Raw genomic sequence first — 21204 nt, forward strand, 5'->3', positions numbered from 1 at the left:
CAAATTAAACACTTTGCGTAAAGAAATCAGATTAGTTATTGTAAATATTAAATTAGGTTGGTGCAACCTACACTACGTGAACGGTAGCATTCTGTGAGAAATGAAATATTCATAAATAAAGGAGGTAGTAAATAAATGTTTATAAACCAATTTAGACATCTACCACTATGCGTTTACGGTCCCTGCCAGCCGCCGCAGCGTACATGTAAAGTTCGTTTAGCGGTTTGTAATATACAAATGCAGTACACAATATGCGATTCTAAAACGAGAAGCACTAGGTGCATTTCAATTTGATTTTATTTATTGGTTTCTCGAAAACGACCCAACGGTTGCGAGAGACGGTGCAATACTTAAGGTATCGGCTGTACTTTAGTCAGCTGCTACGTCTTAACTTATTATATATAGTTGGATAATTTTATTTCGAATTTAAAAATTACCTGTTTATTCATGTATGTTTGTAAATAACAAAAAAACAAATGAAAAATAGTAAATTCTTGCAAATAAAACGCATTTAAAGATAGTTTGAGCATTTATTGATAAATAAAACGTAGGAGACACATTTTGAGTAACATTTGGCATTTTAATACATTTACATTTTTGTGCCTTTGTTGGCGACCTTACAGCTACATAATAAGTATTAGCTACATATTCAGTTCTGTACAAATTACCTTAAACTATAGCAAGGGCATAAGAATAACTAAGTTTGGGTTTAAATCTAGTTTGTGCATGCCCTAAGGCCAAGCTATAAGCCCCTCTTCCCCTCTCAGCCCGCAAGGACCCGCTATCGCCATACAGACAACGCCAGGGCTGCCACTACCTTCTTATTTTTTTTTAAGTTATTCATTACAGTTTGCACAACGTAAGTTTAAGTTAAGGAGGCTGGAATTAACAAGTCTTCAAATTATAATCTCGACATCTATACAACCTGAAAAATCATATTGAAAACCTGATTTAGGTTAACGATAAACTTACTTAATGCCAACTGTAGTTCAATAGCTTTAGAATATATCAATAACATTTATAATAATGTTAAAAATTAAAGTATAGCTTTATTATTATAACGTGTTGTATGAAGATAGGGAGGTGGGGCGACGACGTGGGCTAACTAACTTTTTGAAAATCAAACACAAAAAAGTACTTCTTAAATATGAGTCTGGAGCAATAATTTTGTTTTAGTTATTCTTATGACAAGTGCAACCATCATGTGAATGTGCGTATTTTACCTTTTTTTTTTTATTCCACTACAAAATCGCCTGGTGTTAAGTGATGACGCAGTCTAAATGGTAGCGGGTGAAACTTATACACCTAATCGGTTTCTCGGACATCGTTACCGTAATGTCTAATCGTTTGGCGGCACGTCTTTGTTGGTAAAGACCAACAAGATGGATATAACCCTCACCCTCTACTCATATGATTCAGCTCTGCGTCAGTGAGGCCGTCAAAAATAATTCACGCACATATCCAGTTTAGCCGCATACCTTTACATGCGAGAGTTTCTCGAAAAGAAAATAATTTTAATGTCTAAGTACATTAGTTTACCTGTTTTACAAATAAAATAAGTACACTCATATTACACCTAGTTGTATAGGAATGCAATAATATGGCACTTTCCATCGGCTATAATTTATTTTTTTATTCAATTAAATATTATAAAAATGAAGTATTGTCATAACAATACGAATTTATTTTAAATCTACGCGTATCGTATAAAAGCTATGTACAGCGATATTTTTTTCACTCACGGTATTCTTTGGAATTTGTATTTTTTTGTTAGAATGGTCTACATAGTACGATTAAATTTTTTAATTCAATGTAAAATTTATTTATATGTGATTAAAAATGATAACGTGTGGAAAGTGTTCTAAGATTTTATTTGCCTACTATAATATTAGCCATAAAACTAATTCGATCAGTGTTTTATTATTTACATTAATCAGAAACGAAAACTTCAATTATTTGTATTGTCAAAATTGACAGCTTTATAAGATGACAAAAGTAACAAAATGTATTTCGTGTGCACGTTTCTCTATTAAATTCTAATGGAAAATTTCAATCTTCGTGCTCGTTAGGTTACAGTATATTTTGCGCAGAATTCTACAATAGCTTCGCTACGGACAAATCGAACTGCGTCTCTTTCTTTTCTGAACTGTCGACAATGCCTTATCATGAACGTGGGCGCGTATCGGTGATCAAGATACTGTTACTTATGGTAAAAGCAAGCCTAAGGTCTTTACAGCAAAATTAGTGTGAAACTTGCGTCCGTACGTATATGAAGCCAAAATAATACTTCTATTGAACAAAGCGATAGCCTGAACTAAAAGTTCATTCAAGGTCCCCCCAGAATTATGTTAAACGAAATGACAGCGACGCTCGAACAAAAAGGTTAATTCAAGGTCATTTGCTACATACCTCTGTAGGTGATTCTCTTCACTACACACGCGTACGCAGCTAAAACTGTGTAATTATGTTGAACGAAATGACAGCGACGAACTGAACGAAACGTTTCATTCAAGTTCACGTTGCAAGGCCTCTGATTGTCATTCTTGTCACTGCAATCGCGACGCCTGGTTAATAATTTTACTGAGCTGCCAAAAATTTCAAGGTTTAACGAAAAGACAGACGGAATTAACTCTTATGGTTCATTCAAGGTCACGCTACGTTACAGACCTTTTTAGGTCGTTCTAGTCACTTCCCTCACAATCTCGTTGCATGTACAGCTGCTGAAACTGTGGGGTTGTTGAAATGACTCACTTAACTAAATATGTTTCATTCAAGGTCACATGCAACAGACCTCTGTAGATCATTCCAGTCACTGCACTCGCGATTTCTATGCAATTACTTGTACTAGGCTGATAAAACTGTGAGGTTGAATGAAAAGACAGAGACGCGCGGAACTAAATATTGTTAATTCGAGGTCACGATACGCTACCGACCTCTGCAGGTCATTCTAGTCAGTTCATTCAGGGTCTCCTTACATAGCTGCTGTGGAGTTAAGTTGAACGGACAGACAGAGATGCACTTAACTAAATACGGTTCATTCAAGGTCACATGCTACTGACCTCTGTTGGTAATTCTAGATACATCACGATCTCCTTACATATACAGCTGCTAAAATTGGGAAGCTAAGTTAAACGGAAAACCGGAGATGCACTTTACTAAATCCCGTAATTCAAGGTCACACGCTACTGACCTCTGTAGGTCATTCCAGTCACTTCACTCGCGATCCCTAGAGCTGCTAAAACTGTGGGTTCCGTTGAACGCAATTACTGAGACGCACTAAACTATATAATCGTTCATTCAAGGTCACTACGCTACAGACCTCTGTAGGCTATTCTAGTCACTGCACTCGCGATCCCCCTGCACGTACTTGAACAACGCTTTGCACAGATCGTGCATGGTCGGGTCTCATCTGCCCCCACCCCTTTTATTGAGCGGATCATACACCTCAGCTTCGGAGTCCATTTCGTCCTCTGACAGTGAGAGAGAGCCGCCCACGCGCCGTGTGCGCAGACCCTCCTGAAAGCCAAAGATATTTCATCTAGCGCAAAAAGACTCATTGACGGTGAATTACGCATAAAAACAAGGCAAACTCTTTGTCAAATAATAGCACGGTGATCTGAAAGAAGTCACAAAAAAGCAGCTCTAAAAAAACTATGACATAGTTGCCGCTTATATTTGGCGCAAAGTACTCAGTAGGTACAGTGCTGCCAATTTACAGATCAAAATACATGGCGAACTCTGTCACGCACTTCTCACTTCTTTTTGAACATATAACCAAATCCATTTATCGGTTGATAAGCGCATTAAACGAAATTAAACGATTAATGGATTTGTTCCGTGATACAGTACCAAAATAAAAAGCAGTTTGAGCCTACAATTTTTCAAAATGAATAGCTACCATTAAATTTTCTCTCAATAACCTGACCCGTATATAACAGTTTTCAAGTTTTCATCATAATAAGCACAACACATAAAGCAACTTTCTTCTTATTTTAGTATCCCGCGTGTCCCAGTATTAAAAACCACGACCCGATGTTAGTACATGTAACTTGTATTAATACCAACCAGCCATAATTAGATGCTACTAATAATATTAAGAACATCAATTTTCCTCTTACTGCTTACGTTTAATACGTTCTAAAATATAGTTAGTTGCGGCCCACTGGGCTGCAAGTGTTTACCAAGGAGTCTGACACTTGATTGTTCAAGAAACGTTACTTATATCAATATACCTTCTCCTGTACTCTAAGAAACGCAAGACAATAAATTCTAATAATATCTATTGTATTTTCTTTATAGTAATAATTGACGGAACAAGCGGGCGGTTCACCTTATGGTAAGTGGAAAACCGTCGTCTATAACAACACTTCAAAGGGCATGCAAGGAGCACGTCCTGCAACATGCCGCCCTGTGTCCATTCATTTCAGACGTAGGAATTGAATATATTTTAGTGGCTGACGTCCGCATTAATTACGGTTTATACAAATCTTGCGGGAACCGGTTGTTTCCCTGGGATAAAAAGTAGGTTATGTTATTTTCCCTCTTGTCAACTAACACAATGCCAAGAATCAAGTTATTTAAGCTTAATTTGCTCCGCGAAAAAAATTTTTTATTTTTGTTGATTGGTCATAAAGTTAGGTTGGGAAGCGACGACAAACAAACAAACACACTTTCGCATTTAAAATATTAGTAAGGATTACAAATCACTATATATATAAAGTCAAAAAAAAATAATAAATTAATTAAATATTTATTACTACAAGTTACACGTCACACAAAGCGCCCAAGTGACCCCAAAGAAACCAAGAAACGACCATGATAATAGAATAAAAAGGCTAAACCCAAAGTATTGTGCCTCGTGTAGCTCAATAAGTGCGCACCAGTTCCGTGTCGCTGATCCACGCAGCGGCGTCCTCTACGCTCGAAGACATCTATATTATAAAACACCCAATTTCTTATTGTTTCACACTAGAATCTACACTAACATTATGGTCCACAGAGACAATAGAGAAAGATAAAAATAGTAGAGAGAGATAGAATAATAGAGGAAGATTAAAATAAAAAACGGACAAGTGCGAGTCGGAACCGCGCATTGATGGAAGTATTCCATATGATCTATAAAAAACGGCAAAAAAAATCATGTCTGTTGTATAGGAGCCCCTTAAATATTTGTATTATTTTATATAATTGTAATATTATATTTTATATCTTTAAAGTGAATATATAACTAAATATTGTGAGCACATTTCAAGCGTCTACGTCTAGTAGAAATATCGAGCAAAAACGAGCAAAAAACAGGTTTGTTGAAACGACCGGTGTTATAAGTTTGGCGTGTCTGTGTGCGCGTGTGCGTCTGTCTATGGCATCGTAGCCCCCGAACAGATGAACCGATTTTGTTTTTATAGCGGCAACATAAATACATGTTCCGTGAAAACGTCAACTGTCTAACTATCATGGGTCCTGAGATACAGCCTAATGACAGACGGACCGACAGACAGACAGACGGCGGAGTCTTAGTAATCCCCTTTACACTATTTTATTTTTTTAATTTTTCATGAATATAAGCTGCAGTATAATGAATGACCTATGAATGAAATAGATCGCACGCACGCCCAGGATTTACAAAAAAATCAGTAAATTTTATGAACAATCTTGTTAGTATTCTAAATTGTAACAATTATGACACAAATATCAAATGAATACATCTCTAGTTTACAACTAAAAATTATATATTGAATTATAAATGGCGTGCACCTGTCAAAATTATCATCCTAAATTGGACATTTCATAACAATTATTCAATGTTTATTCAATGTCATTTTTGAAGAGTCAATTTGTCTGTCTCCGAAACTATTCATCAGAGCGATATTAAATTCAAAGTTCAATGTTTGTATTGAACTTCTACACATTATCATTTATATCAAATGACATCGTGGGATGGTGATAACAAAAAGAACACCCGGCTAAGTTTGTTGTGGGCTTCTTCTTAAACCAGGACGCGTTTGGAACCCTCGTAGCTTTAGTTTTAAGTTTACGATTGTAGTAATCGCCATCACTACTCACTGCTATGTACACATTTTGTATATAATCAACGCATCAAAAGTGCCTATGTGCCTATTTGAATAAAGAAATATTTGACTTTGACTTTGACCTTTAAATGGGACCATTCCGGAATAAACTTCTTTCGAGCAAAAAAATAATGTTGCAAATCCGTCTATAAATGACGGAGTTATACAAAAAAAAATTAAATTAACAAACTCCCTCCTCACTTCTAAAGTCGGTTAAAACATTTAATAATTGCAAAAAAAAAAAAAAAACTTGTATAACAGTTTGTTGAGTTATCAACGAACCAGAACTGAGTTAAATTAAGGATCAGTGGATAAAAACAGTTTCAAAAAGTTACCAAAGCACATACCTCGAGAATACCGGCGCTGGGTTCAGACGCGTAACCCTCAAAGTGCCTTTGGTCATCCTCGTAGTCCGATGAGGACGACGATTCGTTCTCAACGTCCCGCGCAGTGCGTACGGAACACACCATCTGTGCCAGGTCGGTGAATGTATAGCTGGAAAGAAGCATGAATTCACAAGATCAGTAGTAGCAGAGTTTTTGCGGAAGAGCTCGTCCGGGGAAGTACTACCTACTGCCATGCTCAATTCTGCCACCCAGCATTGATATGTTCCGGTCTGCAGGGCTTAGTTGCCGATGTAGTTACAGACACATGAGGCTAGCACTTCACTTAAAACGCGGTGGGTTACACTGGGTTTTAGTGGGTATTCCAGCCGCCTCTCGGCTGGCGAGTTCTACATACCCTTCCGGAAATGGACTTGATTACTAGCTTATTTCCGGAAGGGATGCGTAAACGCATTTCCTAGCGAGAAAAGAGAGAAAAAAAAAGTGTGTGTCAGCTCCGACGCACGACTGGAGTTTACTCCTTAAGTACGACTGTCGAAACATACACAAAGAGAGTTTATTTAACTGAATATAGATTAATACCATATGAAAGGGTAAATTAAAAATCCTGTGCAATTTATTCACACACGGCGGAAGTGTAACTTCTTAAATGTAGCCTACGGGAGATTGAGGTGGATGTAGAGTATCTGAACTATTAGGATAAATGTAATGTTTATTATTTAGTTTCCATGGTAACAAGAATAGGAAATAAAATGTATAATGTTTTCTATCTCACTCTGTCCCATATATTTTGTGTTTGTTTCTTTACCTAGATAATGTTCGGTTTCCTTGGTAACTTAATTAGGAAAAATAAGTTGATTACACGAAAGCGACGTTGCATGTTTGCGCATCACAGTTGCCGGGCATGAAACGTCGCAAAGCGAAAACGTAACGAGGTCATTCATATGAAAATCGATTACCGGGCGCCTTATATATGAAAATCGATTCTTAAGGAGTAAACTCCAAAAACACATTGAGGCTTAAAACTGGTTGATGGACACAGAGCGGCACTTTCCAGAGCGTGTTCCTTGCATGCTCTGCGAAATGTTGTTTGTTTATACTCTATGGTTTTCCGCTTATCATTGTCCTAGATGATGGTGGTAGTAAAAAATATTATACAGGGTTAAATAAAAATACTAAAAATCTATCAACCTTGTAGTTCCTATCATTAAAACAAACAACATTTTTTCTACGACTTTTTAAAAATCAGTATTATGCTACAGTAATTTTATAAAGTGGGTATATAATTAAACTTTTGATAACTATAAATTTATGTGTATTGGCCTGATATTTTATTAAATTGATTAGGATTTTTACAAAGTAAAAATTTATTATTAATTTATTATTTATTTTTTTAGTTATAATAAAATAAATAGTTTCCAAGAAACTATTAAAATTATATTTGATTACCAACCAATGTTCATGACATTGAGTTAGTGGGTATTTTGATATAAATAAGGGTTCATTTTCGATACACTTCAAACCTAAATTTAATTTTTTCATAAAAAAAAAAATTTATATCTGTACAGTGGCATTACACTGTGAAACCAATTACATGCCCCAGTTGCCAAACCGCAGCGAGCACGAACAATAGAGTCGTGGTAAGCGCGCTGTTGCCGATGTTACATTACAGAGTAGTAACAAGTAGAGTATCTATGTTAAATATTGAATATTTCAAAAACTGTCGAGTTAAAAAAAAGTCGTAGAACAGAAGTTGTTAGTTTTAATGTAAACAACTACAGGCCGAGAATTTTTGATATTTTTTTTTCGACCCTGTATATTAACGTATACTTACTCAGTTATAGCGGGTTGTGCATCGTGTTTTCTCCCCTCAGCCGCTGCACCGCTTACTCCCCCGCCCCCACCTCTCCTCTGCCCTTCGAAGTACGCTGAGCCATGCCTGTAGCCAACTTCTCGGATCTCATCGAAAGAACCGAACTGCAGGGTTTTGTACGAGTCAATTGGAGGTCGGATGTATTCGCAGTAATCCGATGTTTTCACTTCCTGGAATGTTAAATTGCAGAATGTATGTTAATCATCATCGTCACAGCTTATAACAGAACACTGCTGGATTAAATACCGTCGCGAAATAATCACCACGCTGGGCAGAAGGTTTGGTTATGGCTCGTACTCCGTTATACTCCTTAGTCACCTAGTATGAAACCCACAGTAAGAAAAGGGGTAGTGTCAACTGTTCTGATCTGCCGTCACCACATGGCACATTCGGAATTTTAATACTTACTACTATTGCAATCAGATAAGGTTACGCCTTGAAGAGAGTCGAAGATTGTACAAGAATAAAATTAAAGTAACAGGTCTCCAAGTAGTACCATATGTGTACTAATGAGTAAAAAGTATACTTCTTTGTATACTCATAGACGTACCGGAGTGCAAGCAAATCGATGCAATGTAAAAAAAATGACTTATTTTATTATGTTGCTGAATTCAAGTTTTGTTTTCTATTGTTGTTATTTACTGTGTAACAGTAAAATTAAATAAAATTTATTATTATTACTAAGCTAGCAATCTAAAGCATCTCACCTCCAACTGTCGGTTACATGAAACGTATGCAAGCCTGCTTTGAATATCGGGAAGATTCGGCACCTTTACTGGAGTCGTGAACGGATTCCATCTGTAATCATTAAAACAGAAATGTAAATATGAGTTGGCCGAAGTTTCAAAAGAAGTACACCGGGGTGATCCTTGAGGGTCAGCTTTAAGTTAATATTACTGATTGTAGAACTAATGCAAAGAATCAACGTTCAAGTTGTCAAGTTTGTAAATCCAGATAAAATGACAAATTAAAGATAACTCCAGTAAGTTTATTTTCTTACTCTGAAGAGTTCAATTAAATATAAGTAAAGTTCGCTTCAAACTTTATATCGTCGCGGAAGTTAAAATTACCCGAGAGTGCAGGGCAGGTCAACGATTCGGAATCAGTCAGTCGGCGAAACCGTTCGCCGACGGACACAGAATTCTGCGCATCAAAACTTCATCCATTTTCACTTCATTTATTCAGAATATTGGTAAGGGTACAGAATTGACACAATAAACATGGTGCCACGATAACTGTTGCAGTAGTATAAACTGTGTCGCAACAATTAACGCCCACCTCCAACAATAAATGTATAGTACCAATAAAACAAAAGTAGAACATAGTAAAGGTCAATAAAAAAAAAAGAGAATAGGAGTCAATTCGATATTAGATACATAAAAACAATTATTAAGTTTCAAATACAAGAAAAAACACAATAAAAAATGCAGCGACTTATTATACGCGCGCGCGCGCGTGTGTGTCTGTGTATGTGTGTGTGTGTGTGTGTGTGTGTGTGTGTGTGTGTGTGTGTGAGTGAGTGTGTGTGTGAGTGTGTGTGCGTGAGTGTGTGTTTGTGTGTGTATATACATGTGTGTTTGTGTGTGTATATACATGTGTGTTTGTGTATATGCATGTGTGTTATGTGCATATATATAGTTTAAAACGCGTGAAGTTCGAAAAGTTGTTGTAGAGCTTTTTGTGACAGAGCTCATCCGGGGAAGAGCTATCATCATGCTTAATTCTGCCGCTAAGCGGCATTGTTGCAATGCTGTGTTCCGGTCTTAAGGGCGTGGTTGCCGGTGTTATTGCAGGCATATGAGGCTGAACACCTACGCCGCAAATTTATGGACACAGGGTAGCATGTTGCAGGACGTGCTCCTTGCATGCCCTATAAAAACTTAGTCTGTTTATAGGCGAAGGTTTTTTATTTACCATAACGTAGGCCATCAGCTTGGTCTGTCAATTATTAAAATAAAAAAATAAAATTTGATTCGGACTTTAACAAGAGGATATAGTTAAGGAAGGGGAAGTACCGTTTCCATAGCAACCACCAGCCAGACAAGTCGTCTCCATAATTGGTTAGATCGGTGTCGTCTTGAGAACCGACGTCGATAGCCAAAATATGTTTAGCGCCCAGAGATCTCATTACATCAGCTGAAATTGAAAATATCTTACATTAAAACCTCATATACTTCATGGAGACAATTAAATCTAGTTTGGTTTTACCTGAATTTATATTTAAAAATAGAACTATCGCTCTATTAAGGAATAGAGAAAGGCTGTAGCAAGGTTGTATTCAAAAACTGCAACAAGGCCCAATGAATTTTCAATTACCCAATCGAATATTGCAACACTATAACCGCAAAGTAAAATGGACCCAATTTTACTCGTTTTAGAGTCGCAAGTTCTGCACTGCAGATTTTTATTTTTAGATTTCGCTTTGAAAGTGTGTTAACCAATTTAGGCTTTGAAGTAAACAACATAAGATCCTTTATACTCTGTACTATTAGATTTGGTAATTTTAATGGCAATATCCCGTTCTCTTGCTGTATGTGAGTCCTGTCTACGAAGGTTACCTGTAAGAGATTGCTTGCAGCAATAAGGTCGCCTTTGCATATCTACATTGTCTTTATTGTTAACTACTTACTGTTCTTTTTATTTATGTTATGTGTGCAATAAAATGTTTCTTCTTCTTCCTTCTGTTCCGTCCCAGATTCTGATAACCTATACATGTCGGTTTATTAATACGGATCTGAGTCTTGCACTAGCATCGATATATATTTTTTTATTATTATTTTTTATGAAAAACGTATTTTTTTATCTTTGAAGTAAGATTATTATTTATTTTCAATTAATAAAACTGCATAATCTAGCGATGCGCCATTACAGCGTTTTACTCAAAATTATGACGTCACTTCTACAAAAACATTATTTTATACCGCGTGAAATTCGAAAATTATCGGTTGCAATGTTTCTTTGTTATCAATGCCAAAATCAATAATCTGTTCAATAGTTCTTGTTTCATAGCTAATGGAACAAGGACTTACTTAAGTTCTAATTTGCCTATGACGTCACGAGTGCGGCCATGGCACCCGGCGAGCGTTTTACCGAGAAATTATTTTGTTAAATATCAACAGAACCTTTAATTTTCAAAAATAAGATATTTTTTGAATTTTATATACTACTGAAAATAGGTCGGTTTTTAAACATTAATAATCATGCCTATTCCCAAAAATGCCCCGATGCGGTTCGAAATCAGGATCCTCCTCCCATTTATGTGAACTGTGTGAGTTCAAATTAACCAATCTATTTCAAGTAGGCCTGCTTTATAAGCCTACGTTTAGAAACAAGTCTGTATATCATACAACAGTAAACATCGAATCGGTAATTGAGAAAGGATCCTTACAATACACACATTAGTATAATGGATGATACTAACCTGGCACATTGTTCACGTAACAGCCATCCAGCAGTAGATGCCCATCCGTGGGATCGCAGATGGGTGGGAAGATGCCAGCTATGCTCATCGACGCGCGACAGAACCGCCATAGCATGCCTACCGTTCACACATCTAGTACTATTTGCACACGTGTAATGGGTTTAAAGTGAGTCAACTTCTTACTACGGTCTAGTTAACTTTTGCAAGCAAAGCAGAGCCGGTTTACCGGTTTTATTGACCTTTCGGGTTGCAGAGTTGACTCCCTGTATTTATTACACATACGCTATTTGCCTGGACAACTTTGATTGGAGAACCGTTTACGACGTCAGGAATTAACGCGCGCGAGAGTTACGGTGAAGGTCACTTATCCCCACTTATGAATGAGATTTCGTTTGTTTCGTAAAGCAACATCAGAGCACATAGAAACTATTTTACAGCTTCATTATAAAGTCACATCGTACGTACATATATAACTGTTTTTTCAAGAGTTCAGCCCTAAAGTTTGGTCATCATTATATCAACCCATTACCAGCTAAGGATTGGTGGACTTCGCACGCCTTCGAGAACATTATGGAGAACTCTCAGGCATTCACTCAGATTTGATGGCCGACTGGCGCAGTCGGCAGCGACCTTGCTTTCTGTGTCCAAGGCCGTGGGTTCGATTCACACAGCTGGAAGATGTTTGTGTTATGAACATGAATGTTTTTCAGTGTCTGGGTGTTTATTTGTATATTATAAGTATTTATGTATATTATTCATAAAAAATATTCAACAGTCATATTAGTACCCATAACACAAGCTACGCTTACTTTGGGGCTAGATGGCGATGTGTGTATTGTCATAGTATATTTATTTAATGCAGGTTTCCTCACGATGTTTGCCTCCACCGGTGAAGCAAGTGATATTTTAATTACATAAAACAAACGAATTTTTAATGCTTTTATTTAAATACCACTGTCCCTATACGAGAGTAGAAAACGAGACACCATTGACTTGATTTTTCGCATTGTTATATCCCGAGAAAAACATAGCCTACATTCCCAACCAGAGTAATGCACGATCTATTTATTCACAGGGATAAGATTTTTATGCCATTTCGCAATGTTAGGTCTCCGTGAGAATTCACTAACATTGATTGATAAGACTACATGATTCCAGACCCTTTCGGAAGCTCTTCTTAGAATATTTTAACTTATATGCAATAGTGAATTATGGTCCTTTTACTCTCGGTAACTTCGGCATCAGTAAATTTCGTAGGGATACAGTTAACGCGGCTCGGCAGCCCTTTACTGCGCGGATACTTTTATGAACAAATGTGTAGACCAGAACTCCATATATCTATTTCAGAATATTTAAACCATTACTTCTACTATAGAAACTAAACCCTTGTTGCGTAGATTCGCGAAGGTAATTTTACGGTATACTCATTGAGAGTAATGAAATTTTTGTGACACTTCACCTTAACTCGGTTCGTGATTTTGGGAATGATTTCAAGTATTGTTTTGATATTTTCGTAAGCAAAATAATTTCAGTTTGTATTGTCCAGACAAATTCCAGTGTTGCCATTACTTACCTTTATTGGATATCTGCAAACTGAGTGTAAATATTGACTACGATTTGTTTATTGTTTTCTGCTACGTTTAAGTTGTTTAAGGCGATCTAATTTTTTTTACAGGTCGATGTAATTTAATTTATGCTAACTTTGATAACGTACCGTTCAAGTAATATACAATGTTTTTTGTGTATTCAGTTCAAAGATCGGTGCTTAAGTAAAATGGGGCGAAAATAGAAAAGAGATTGTTAGAAAATGGTGCAATAGGATAGAACTGACGGAGGATCGAATGAAACGATAATGTAAATATTTACACTCAGCCTTACTCGAATGTAAAGACTCTCAAGACGCACGAACCGTTGTGATAGGCTGGTGTTGTTTGACGCACGCCTGTGATTGGTTGTTTCCCACGCACGCGGCAATCGGTGCGTTGTGATTGGTTTACCTGGGAGGTTGTTGACATAACCGCCGTCCAAAAGGAGGTGGCCGTCTACGGGGTCGCAGAGGGGGGGCATGTACCCGCTCAACGACATCGAGGCGCGTATGTACCGCCATAGAGAACCTGTTGCGCGCGCATTTTGGTTAGACATCACGAAGGTTTTAATAAAAGATCTTTATCCGATTATTTCCTCCATCTGTTATCTTAGAAAGCGAATTCAGCACATTCTAATAGGTATATAGTTTAAAACTTCGAATAAGTATTTTTACATATTGTTTATGAATCATAATTAAAAAATTAAACCCTTGTCAAATTTTAATCAAGATTATCGAATGTTAGCTACAAAATATTAATCGTTAACGTCCCTTTTCCAAAATTTAATAAGACCGTATCCCGTGCATTTATAAAAAATAAATGGTGAAAGAAACAACCCAAACATTTCTTATATTATGTTCAACACAATCCATGGAAGGGAAATGCATTCGGAAAGACAGAAGCTTGCAAACACGGCTATAAGGAAAAACACAGTGAATGATGTTGACACATTATTTTGTCCCCAATAAATGTGTAAATAAAAAAAATCACGATGTCATCAGAGAATACAATCCCGAATATAAAGATAACTTCCCTCAATTTAATATATAAAGAAGATTAGAAATTAATATCAGTATTGATTCTGTGAAAGAAAATTCTGAAAATAGCGAAGAATTCACATCTTATAAGTGTAAATATTTATATATAAACTGAAATTGCCACAGTTTACCTAACACTTAATATAAATATAAATTATATTTATAGCAAATACCAAAGCTCCTTTGAAACAATTAATGTGATTTATTCTAATGGTAATGATATTTGATAATCAAACGCAATCCATGCTGGAATATGGTAAATAGTGATCCGATTTATATCCCTACCTTTTTAGTATTAAAATATATAATCATATTGAGAATAAACATAGATTTAAAAATATTTTTAATTTGTGGCGGCCATTTTAGCAAAATGAAAAACAACATTATCTTAAGTTATTATTAATAATCTAACCATCAAATATTGCGTAACATACATACTTGACGTGGTTAAAAATATCTTCGGAGTTCTCGAAGTATTTTGATGACATGTTAGGCATTTAGCCTAACATGGAGTCGCACTAACCTGGAAGGGTTATGGTAGTTAAACCATACCCATTCCGGGAATTCCTCACGAGTCAGAACAATAAAGTGCAACAAATACTTCACAATAATGAAAAATTATGGCATGCGGAAGACATTGCAATCAATTAACATAAAGTCTATTCTACGACGAACGAACTAAAAGGGAACTACAGTGATGGAAAAGAGAAAATAAAGGTTTGGAGAAATAAAAAAGAGAACCACACTCATGCATATACATGAAGGCAGATGAGAAAATGAAGGCAGATGTGATAGGTATGGCCAATGAGAATACAACATTTATAAAATCACATACAACCCGACATTGTGAACGCACCGATTCAAGTTAAAACAATCGTTAAAAAAATTATACTCCCAAAACTGCAAAGCGTTATTCTGTAAACCAATCACAAACGCTCGTTTTTTTTTATTATTATAAGGTAAGTTATGACAACACAGGGCAACGAAATGTCGGATTCGTATTATTAAAGAGAAGAATATCAATAGTTTTTTTTTATATAGTTTTTAGTATATAAATGCGGGTAGGTACAAAATTATACAAAAAAAATACGTATACTTCACACAAATAACACTTAGACATACGTACACATAAATGCAAGTGAGTGTGGTTATGGGATGTAATAAAAAAAAATCACTGTAGCGGAATCGAAATAGCGTTTACCTAACAAAAATAAATAAAACGTAGACGGTCATATTATAGCTTCTAAAAAAGCTATCTCCATAATTTCCAACTCATAAGTCACTCGTATGATTGATCGATATTGGTGTCGACATAAGTGCTAAAATTATACTTTTGCACAAATCTCAAACCATATCTAAATTGACAGTTTGAACAATAGTGCTTTCCTTTTCCATGAGAAACATTGTGATAAGGATAGCAATACTTTAAGATGTCTTATTTTGGCTAAGCATTTCTTTGCAACAGAATTGGCACCACCTTCTTGACTGCTTGCCATTAGTTGGTCCAAGGAATGGCTAATGGCAAAGATAATCATAAACCGAATACTAGAGCTCGAAATTTTAAGGATTTTTGAATATGACTTTTCGAGTAAACAATACCAGGTAAATATGTTGCTAGAGCTGAAATAAATAACTATAGGCTGTCTAAATTTCAAGAATTTAACGGTAATATTGTACGTTGTGAATGCGCAAGCTTATCTGAGGTCCAACTTCGGGTTTTACCCTAGTACATGCGATCGTCAAGTAAAGTATGGGGTGTACGTAACACGATATTGGCCCGCCCATACATGTGGTCATCTGCCATCCATTTACTGACGATTGTTTACTCAAAAAATTGCATTCAATGTTCTGAAGATAGCTTTTTAAACAGAAGAAATATTTGTTCGCCTAATTGAAATTTTCCCCCACATAAGTCGTCACCACCATAGATATCAACAACCGTATGATGGTGTAACTATTCCGCAAACATAAACAAAAAATAACGTGATTGTAAAACGATATAGTTCGTGTGGTTATTTCACGTCTGGTCAGCAGACCTTTCAAAGGAGACTTCTCAAACTTGGCCTAAACATTATATTCAATACATAGTCTTGCTATATTTTCAATACATATTTTTACTAGATTTTTCTGTGTTCAGAAGTAAAACATTATTTCAGGACATAACGCCAGAATTAAAAATGTTATCTTTAATTAAGTAGTCGTAAATACTTTTGAATTTTAAGATAAGTTTATGAAATCTAGAAAGAATAAACATAATTTAGTATTTGTGTTAATATTAGATATGGCAATAGACTGTATGCATTTTGAAACGCCTCCTTTTCTAAAAACATATAAGCAACAACTTTGTGGCATGCAAAACATATAACACATATAACACAAAATAGAATCTGAAGTAATTAATACACGCCGTTGTGATTACTCCGAAACGTTTCGGAAATAACATTAAGAGTCATGGTACCACTGTCAGATCACCAAACCAAAATAATGTTTTAGTTAGTAAATGTGCGAAAGCAAATTAATTATAAACACAAATAAGATTTAACACAATTTCCTATCCATGAATGTGTTGTGTTAATTTTAAATTAGTATAATATAATTAAATTTACTTATTATAAATTATATTTTTATAATTTTTATTAGTGTTACCTACACTTGGAGGAATTATCAATTTTATAAATTTAAAATGCATATAAAAATTTTCGAAACCGACAGGATTTGAACCTGCGACTCTCGGGTAAGCCGCGATTGCCCAAGAGTCGCAGGTTCAAATCCTGTCGGTTCCGAAAGTTTTTATATGCATTTTAAATTTACAAAATATTATAAATTAATTAATTTTTGCAGCTAAACGCAGCAGCAGAACTCGTGGTCGAAACACAGAAATAATTTGTGACAATTTGCAGACAATTTAACTTATCAACGTTGATGTTAAATTGAGAAGAAAATTTTCTGCGAATTCAAAATTCTTATAAATAATCAGAAAAAACCAAATTAAAGCTGTCTTAAATAAATATCAAATATAAATTATGGACACAAATGTAGAATTAAAAATTGTTAAGTTAATAAACGAACGTATGTCTGTCAGTCCAAGATGATGGAATGAAGAATCTACACCGGAAAACTCGGCGTCAGTAGACACCAAGGATGGTTGTCAGACGACATAAAGTTGTAGTTGGAGTAAAGACCCCACAATGGAGAACGCAGCATTGGTAGACAACAAACAAGGTTGACAAGACATTAAGCAAGTCGGAGGGTGCTGCCGAATACAGGCACATAAAACCGGAGTGCGGAAATTAATACAAATAATTCAAACGATAGATAGACGTTAAGAGTCCAAGATGCTGGAGTAATGACCTCAGAAGGGAAAACGCAGCGTCGATAGACAATATTATAAAGTGAGTCGTAGGGAGCTGTTGAACAAAAGCACCTTGGAATGTGGCCTTGACTACAAAAGACCGATGTACAGCAAAGGTCACCCATCGATTGAAATATAAATTTGGGAGATTACCGGAACGACGCTGTGCATTTGTTAAACTAAGTAAAGTGTTTACTCGTATATACTTTGGTGTTAATTCATTAACATTTTCCAGTGGGCTATCGCTTCAAGCAGTACTTCTTTTCAATGACAGTTTTATATGACGCACTGTCACAACACTACTAAAATAATACTGCTTTAAGCGTTGAAAGTAAGACTAAAGGAGTTAAAATATGGCGACTATGTTAAGAAATACCGTGTTACTCACCATGTCGATGTACCCTCATACAACTGGAACTGATATCGGTGGTTACTGTAAAGTATGGCAACCATAGGTCTTCTATATGGACCTCCCCGAAGGTTGATTTGATGGTTGTGTTGAACTGACGTCCAGAGAACATAGACGTTGCGGGGTACGTCAAGTCCATGAGCTGCTTGCCCCATTGAGTCATTTTCTGAGGAATTCAATTTTTTTCATCAACTCCTAGCTATACCCCGGTATTTCACCTCCGTTTTCCAAAAGCGTTATCCACTGATTCAATCAAATATTTACACAACAACACAACTTGTGTTGTTGTGTAAATATAATACTCACAGGAATGTTTATTAAGATTAGCGCTTTCAAAAATACTACAGCTTATAAATATTATCATGCTAAAATATATGTGACCCAGAGTCTCAGCGTCCTTTTAATGGGACATGGGTGCGAAGAAACTTTGGAGAGAAAATTATAAAAACCGTTGAGCTGACGGCCAATCTCCAGTGGTGGAGAGGCACATAAAAAAGGTAACATTCATAGATTGTTGATTGTTTATTGAATTCGTTCTTATTAATAAGTAGCTGTTGAACGTGATCTCCGTCGCGTTTGTTAAAGTTTTATACAAATCCTTTGGGAACCGATTGTTTTCTCGGAATAAAAAGTAGTAGTGTTACTCTCCGCCCTTTCAGCTAAATTTATGCTAAAGGTCAATTTGATTGATTGCTTAATTAGGGCGTGTAGGAAGGACAAACAAACTCACTTTCGCATTTATAATATTATATGCCCTAACTTTGTAAAGGCAGAATTTTGAAGTAACTCAGGATATACATACCTGAGACCAATCCCTAGCTTTCTGCGTGACCGTAGTTATATTGCGTTCCATACACCACAATGCACCCATGAACGCTCCAATGCTGACTCCGCCAACCATGTCGATCGGGATTCCAGCTTCCTGGAATTTTCGAACAATCCAGATAAAATATCGAGTTCAGTTCATTTTTAGATGGACCATATCTAGATATTCCATTATTAACTTTAATGATCTGGAACGTAAGCTTATAACATCAAGTCTTTGCTGAGCACACCAATAAGAAGAAGAAAGCTGGTAGATAAATTCTAGATAGAAAGCCCGTGACGTCTAGCATCTCCGTAGTACAATCTTTGTACAGTCCATTCACTTTAACTTGTTTTCTATATAATATAGGGGGCTAAATGAAATAGGAGACAAGTTATAATGAATGGACTGTAACTGGGTCGAAATATCAAACTTTTATCGTTCCCCGTTTTTGATTGAAAAGTGATTCATTATCTTACCTTTAAGTATCACTAGGAGCGTGATTCTGGACAAATCCGAGTGCAGTGACGTCACTCAGAGTTTTTTTTTCAATAGTAAGATATGTGGAAAACTATTGAATATAAACAGAGCAAAAATTCGAAGAACAAGCAAGGAACATGTCAACAATGTGCCGCTCTATGACCATCAAATTAAGCCGAAGGTCAAAACATAATCATCATCATCAAAAGCCAATAACAGTCCACTGCTAGATAAAATACCTCTCCCAATGGCCCTCCCATTGGGAGGATAATCAACACGAGGAGTAGAAGAAGAAGAAGAAGAAACACTTTATTGCACGTATAACATACAGGAAAAGAAACAGTAAGAAGTAGATGGGTTGGTGACCACAAAAGATGGTAGAAGTAGAACAGAGAGCATTCTCTACCCTTTCTCGCCTCGTAAGAAAGCCGCGGGAAGAGGAGGGGTGGTGAAAACCGTATTCTTTCTGATCTTCCGTCATCACATTGCACGTAATCTGTTTACACCTGTAATTACAACGGCAACCACGCCCTTCAGACCATAAGACAGCAATGCTACTTGGCGTCAGAAATGGCTAGTACTTCCCCTGACGAGGCCTGTCACAAAAAGCTCTAATACTACTAAAACCTTACCTGTATAGCGCGTATCATACCGACGTGGGCCGCGCCCCTCGCACCGCCACCGCCCAGCACCAATCCCACTGCGGTGCCGGTGAGCCAGCGCGCAAGCCGAGAGAAGTCCGAGTGCACGCTCGCTTCCGACATCAGAACTTTGCTGTACAGCTCGCTCTGTGACGTCACAAATTATCGTATAAGACAAAATAAGTCCATGAAAAACTTCTGTATATTTCAAGGTCAATTTCTCTGGAATTTCGCAGAATTAGCTCGAGCCCTGGTGTGTGATATAAGTCAATTTTAATTCTTCATAAATCCTATACTCAAAAATGTATGAACGCATTTTGCAACCATCTTCTTAATTTTTTATAGGACATTTAATTCTTACTTTTGGATACCGGAAAGTTGAACAAAATATAATTATTATTTTAAGCTTGCATTAAAGATGACTTGTGATGTACAGTTGGCCAGTGTGATTTAAAAAGAGATACGTAGGTTCCCACAGATTTAGCTTGACCCCTTGGTGAAGGAGATTAGTTACTTTTAATCCTGCCACCACTTACTTTACTATCGATGTGATAATTAATTCTAACTTATGATAACGGACAGCTCAAAAAACTATTTAACAATTTTACCCAAGTAAACTTAGATATCAATTCCAACGGTTATTTGGATGCAGAAGTATGTTTATTGTATTTTTCTTAGCGCTCGTGACAAAGTCGATTGTGAATTGAGTTAAATAATCCGATACTACTTTTGGACACGTAAAAATTATTTGTGAGTAAAATTTACTTACAATTCTATACTGACTCTTTCTAGTGAACATGCGGTGTGGACATCTCACGTGATGATGCTGGCTAACCCATGTACGCATATTAAGCCAGTGTACAGTTCCTGAAGGATTGGGACCACCCTCTCTATGGAGAAGTACCAATTCCTTTTGCGTTCGAATCGCTAGTCGTTCGATTTCTTTTTCGATCTGAAAAGAATTGATATGGTTATGGATAAACTGTTTACGTATGCGAAAACTGCAGAAATAATTTTTGCCCTGCAATACAAAAAATATGACGAGGCAGTATGTTTTAACAGAAATCAATTACATAATAAATTGCCTTATCAGTGAACACTTACTCGTAATATACTATTTCCTCTAGTATTGAGATAGGTTTTTTATGTTTTGTATTATTGTATTTAGCCTTTAGATTTATTAAGTAA

At 36.3% G+C, this 21204-nt stretch overlaps 1 protein-coding gene across 12 annotated transcripts in view; it reads right to left on the reverse strand.

Annotated features, from left to right (window-relative positions):
* Positions 1-514: 514 nt before the first annotated feature.
* Positions 515-21204, reverse strand: part of LOC120637602 (neuropathy target esterase sws) — a 49497-nt gene continuing 28807 nt past the window's right edge. For 5 of the 12 annotated variants that reach the window (XM_039909483.1, XM_039909481.1, XM_039909473.1 and 2 more), the window contains 11 exons: positions 20786-20968; positions 20008-20163; positions 18893-19012; positions 18070-18256; positions 13704-13820; positions 10301-10421; positions 8993-9083; positions 8247-8455; positions 6416-6563; positions 4881-4931; positions 515-3516 (listed from right to left, as the gene is read on the reverse strand). In XM_039909483.1, the coding sequence (XP_039765417.1) occupies positions 3406-3516; positions 4881-4931; positions 6416-6563; positions 8247-8455; positions 8993-9083; positions 10301-10421; positions 13704-13820; positions 18070-18256; positions 18893-19012; positions 20008-20163; positions 20786-20968 (1494 nt within the window). In that variant the 3' untranslated portion in view covers positions 515-3405. Of the gene's footprint in view, positions 3517-4841; positions 4932-6415; positions 6564-8246; positions 8456-8992; positions 9084-10300; positions 10422-11706; positions 11824-13703; positions 13821-18069; positions 18257-18892; positions 19013-20007; positions 20164-20785; positions 20969-21204 lie in introns of all 12 variants that reach the window. The other 7 variants (XM_039909475.1, XM_039909472.1, XM_039909482.1 and 4 more) reach the window with 4 other exon arrangements.

Source organism: Pararge aegeria, chromosome 4 (genome assembly GCF_905163445.1).
Source record: "Pararge aegeria chromosome 4, ilParAegt1.1, whole genome shotgun sequence".
NCBI classification, from domain to species: Eukaryota; Metazoa; Arthropoda; class Insecta; order Lepidoptera; family Nymphalidae; genus Pararge; species Pararge aegeria.